Source organism: Mesitornis unicolor, unplaced genomic scaffold (genome assembly GCF_000695765.1).
Source record: "Mesitornis unicolor isolate BGI_N332 unplaced genomic scaffold, ASM69576v1 scaffold36864, whole genome shotgun sequence".
Classification (NCBI taxonomy): Eukaryota; Metazoa; Chordata; class Aves; order Mesitornithiformes; family Mesitornithidae; genus Mesitornis; species Mesitornis unicolor.
In genome coordinates, this window is record NW_010181448.1 from 35438 (window position 1) to 39672 (window position 4235).

General features: G+C 37.4%; 1 protein-coding gene across 1 annotated transcript in view; it reads left to right on the top strand.

The window, feature by feature from the left end:
- CHD9 (chromodomain helicase DNA binding protein 9) overlaps window positions 1-4235 on the top strand; it is a gene marked incomplete at its 3' end in the record, with an annotated part of 71161 nt that overhangs the window by 31565 nt on the left and 35361 nt on the right. Inside the window, exons 3-4 of the mRNA XM_010183438.1 lie at window positions 1288-1399; window positions 4112-4235. The exon at window positions 4112-4235 is cut by the window's right edge and continues 41 nt beyond it. Of these exons, the coding sequence (XP_010181740.1) occupies window positions 1288-1399; window positions 4112-4235 (236 nt within the window). The remainder of the gene's footprint in view (window positions 1-1287; window positions 1400-4111) is intronic.

Sequence of the window (4235 nt, forward strand, 5' to 3'; positions counted from 1 at the left end):
GAACATACCAAGTGGTAAAATATTCCAAACCAGTGAAAATCTGCATTGCTGCTTAAAATGTGCCTACAGTCTTTTTGTGAGCCATGTTATTTAAACAATCCATAGTGTTTTTTGGTAACTGAAGATTTTCATTTTCTGTGTGGACTGGTGTTTTGAACGTAGTGAACATGTGGTCGTTCTCTTCCTTGGACACTTGCAAAGAGAAACAAATGAGATACAAGTGTTTCAGCCACCATCTTCTCCTCAGGGTTTTTTCAATGTTTTTGATGCTACTCTGGTGTAAAATAAAACCTAAAGTAACGTATTTAAATTGTTCTGTAAAATGGCAGAGGAGGCTTGTATGCTGTAACAGTTACTTCATTTTCTGTTACACAGATCTGATAATTAGATACTGTGTAAAATATATTTGAGACAGCTCGTCATCTGTGAATTTGCTGGATAGTTTGTCATCCTATGCTTATGCCACTGAAAATGTATTTAAAGAAGATTATCTGGCACATCTCGAATTTCAAAAAATAAATATTTTGACACTGTTTAGTTAAAAACAAATCAGATCACATTGGTATTGTGATTTACAGTGTAACCTTCAAATCTGAACAAAAAAATAATCGGTGCTTTTTCATTGGATTTAATTTATTCAGCACAGTGTTGGTTTTTAACGTTCTGAGAGGTTGGAAGACTTCTTACAGATAAAACTACTGGGTTTTGAACACAGCTTCTCTTTCTACTGTTTTTAAAGGGCAGAAAAGGATTCATGCAGTTCCCTCATTTTTATCATTGTGTGACTTATTTAAACATAGAAGTTTTGCATGTCAGACGGTTTTGAGTGATTTTAGATTGTTGTCCACAGTTAATTTTTTTGAGTAAACAAGAGAAGATATATTTTACAATCATAAACTGTTTATGATAAATCATGTACTGTCATCATCATCTGCATGTGCTATTTATGCAAACTTTGTGTAGTTTACTGATATCGGATAGACTAAATGTTGGATTTTGCATTTCTCTTACTCATTTATAGATCTAAAATGTATGATACAGAGGACTATTGCGATAGTAAGGTAACTGCTTACTTGTACAGAAGCTCAGTGACAGTAGTAGGAAATGCTGTCTCCTGTGAAGTTATGGCTGTTTGTTTTGAGACATATTTTTCATTTTTCAGACAGTGGTGCTTCCTCGGTTTTATATGAAGAAAAATATGGAAATTGCTGGTGGATGTGTTGTTATTTTTAATCTTGAAGTTGACTGTTATGTGGCATTCACTTATGTTGGGTTTTTTCCTAACAGAAAACTAATCATCACACTGGGTAAGAAGCAGAAAAGGAAAAATGAATCTTCAGATGAATTATCCGATGCTAAGCAGACTCCACAGCGGCAGTTGAAAGATGAAGACTCACAGGTAGGTAGTCAGAATTTTTCCCTTTTAAATCTGTGTGTGGTGTTGTTTCTACAGGTCTTTTTACCTCTCTCTTCAGAAAGTTGTACTCCTTTTGACACAGAGGCAGTTACACTCTCACTGCTATCTCTCACAGATAGAATCCATATGTTATCAGCTACTTCTCCCGTGTGAAAATCAGAAAATCCTACAGGTTAGAGTCCCCTTTCTGTGGTGAGACATCAGTGCCCTACATCTATCAGTTGCTTTTCAGTACAGAAGTCCATAGATTTGAGGCTGTAAGTGCTCATCTGTTGTGATGGCAGATCCTTCCTTTGGATGACTTTGTGGGGAAAATGCAGAGATTGCGTAATAGAAGGGATGTTTATTAGTGAAACTCGCTCTTTGAGAACATGTGAAAGGCTTATTTCAAACTTTAGTAACTTTTCTGAGCTCTGCTGCTGTAGAAACTGGAAGAATTGGCTGCAGAGACAGCAGTCAGTGTGCTGATAGGCCCTGGGAGCCTGTGGAATACTCCTGAAGGAAGTGATTAAAGTGATGGGGTCATTCCCTTGAGCAGTATCTCTCTTGTAACTTTCTGCAGTTTTTTCAGTACACTCTCCAGGTATAATTAGCACAGTTAATTATTTACAAAACTTACGCACAAAGAAGAGTGAACTGTTTCTAAAAGATTATATTGTGTTTATGCTTATGTTAGTAACAGAGTTATAACTCTCTTGCTATAGGGCAAGCTCCATTAAAAGTAAAGTTATGTGCTGGAAATGCCCAGGTTGGTGTCCTCTGCCAATTTCATTCACAGACATGAAATCAATATTCAAAATAAGGTGTTGCTGAGTAAAAATTAGTTGCGTTATTTGATGATAATGTCAAAAAACCGTTATGAGATACTCAGTTAACCTCTAGTATTTTGCAGATGGTAATGCTGGGGGTGGAGGGGGGAAGGATCAGAAGGCATTTCCCAGCATGACTTCTATTTTATTTATATGATAGCATGTCTTAGGTAAGGTTACTTGGAAGGGAACATGGGATTACTTATTTCTCAGGAAATCTGGATATAGAAAGCCCATTTAGTACATCGAAGGAGGTGAGAGCAGGTTTGGTGGTTCTGAAGTACCGTGACTTACCAGTAGTGTTTTGTATAGGTAGATATGAATTTGTAGGCTGACAGATATAACACAAACTACTAAAGGTAATTTGTTTTCTTCTCATTGCTTTTGATTTTTTCGATACTTGGTTTTTAGCATGACAAGGGTCATCTTCAATTCTAGTGCATGTAAGGGAGTATCATCAAATTGCGTGGTCATGCTGTGAAGGGAACAGAGGGTAGAGATGATAAGGGAGGGGTGGCATGGGTTAGGAAAAACCTGTACTGCAGAATGTCACAGCGCTGCTCTGGCTTCAAGGGAGTTTGCTTTATTTCCTTAATTCATTCTCTCATTAGTTTTCGAACATTTTCATTGTTTTCCCATTGAAAGTAGCTATTCATTTCTAAGCTCTGGGGGCTAGGTGTGTGTCTTTTTTTATTTCCCTAATTAATTTTGTATGCTTAATTTCACAGTGTCTTCCTTAAACGTGTTGATTCATTTAGTAGAAAAATGTGTGGTACTTTGTGCCTCATCTTACGCCTTCGAGCATTTGTTGATGACCATGCTTCTCAGCTCAGGGAAAGTTGTTTTTTTCAAACAACTGTGATTATCTGTTAATATGTTGCAGAACGTATATCTGTTGATGTTCTGTTAATCAGTTCATACTTTAAGAAAAGACATCATGAGAAGGATTGACGATACTAGCTAATCCCTCATAATGTTTTGGAAAATTCAACAAACACTTGATGAGTAAAACTTGCACGTGGGTTTTAGTACTTTGTTCATAATTTGTGCATTATTCTGCATTGCTCCTATTAGCTGGCATTTTGGGGAAAAAAATCTACTTCTGTCAGCAAGCTATTGCTGATTTAACTGTAATGTGACATTCTGTTTAAAACTGAAGTTTCTTTTTGTGCTGAAATCCCACCCCTCACACACTCACTTGTTATTAAAGAGTAGCTAATCTGGCCACGTTACTGGGGAAAGCTGATTGAGTAGTTTTGTATATGCACGGTCCCAGCTTCTCCAAAAGAATGGTAATGCCCATTCTATGTTTTTTGCTGCATATGTAGTGTTACTACTCTACGTTATTAAAATACTTAGTGTGGTTGTTAAGTTTTAGCTAGGTCTTGCACCAGATACCAGCCAGACCAAGGGCTGAATCTAACGGTCAGGAGGAAAGTTCCTGTGCTGCAATCTTACCGTTACTTAATATCTCCTGTGCAGAAGCTAGTATGTCCGTGGGATTTTGAGTTTTGTTCTGTTCACAGCCGGTTCCTCTCCAGCCGATCACAGTGTATTGCGGCCAGCGATGGCTTTTCCTAAACAGAACGCTGCTTAGCTGTGAAGTTTGATATAATTGATTTATTTCATAGAGACTGTTCTACTTTGCTGATTTTATTTTTGTGACAATCGGTTCTCTAAAGCAGACTGCAGTGTTTTCAAGTGTTAGCTGACTAGTATATGACTACTTGTGTCCCTCTGTGATTCAGTTGCTTTATGTTGTCTATCAGATGTTGGCCTTTGGTTTTAGAGCTAGCTGAAGTATTGCTTGGAGTGGCTCAAACCTTGCCAATTATGTTGGAGGGAGTTTTTGATAAAACCTCTATTTTTATTCTTCTGCATGCAGAAGAGAAGATCAAATCGCCAGGTTAAAAGGAAAAAATACGCTGAAGAAGGAGAAGGAAAACAATCAGAAGAAGAAGCTAAAGCTTCTGTGAAACTCAAGAAGAATTCAGCCCCTTTACCTGCTG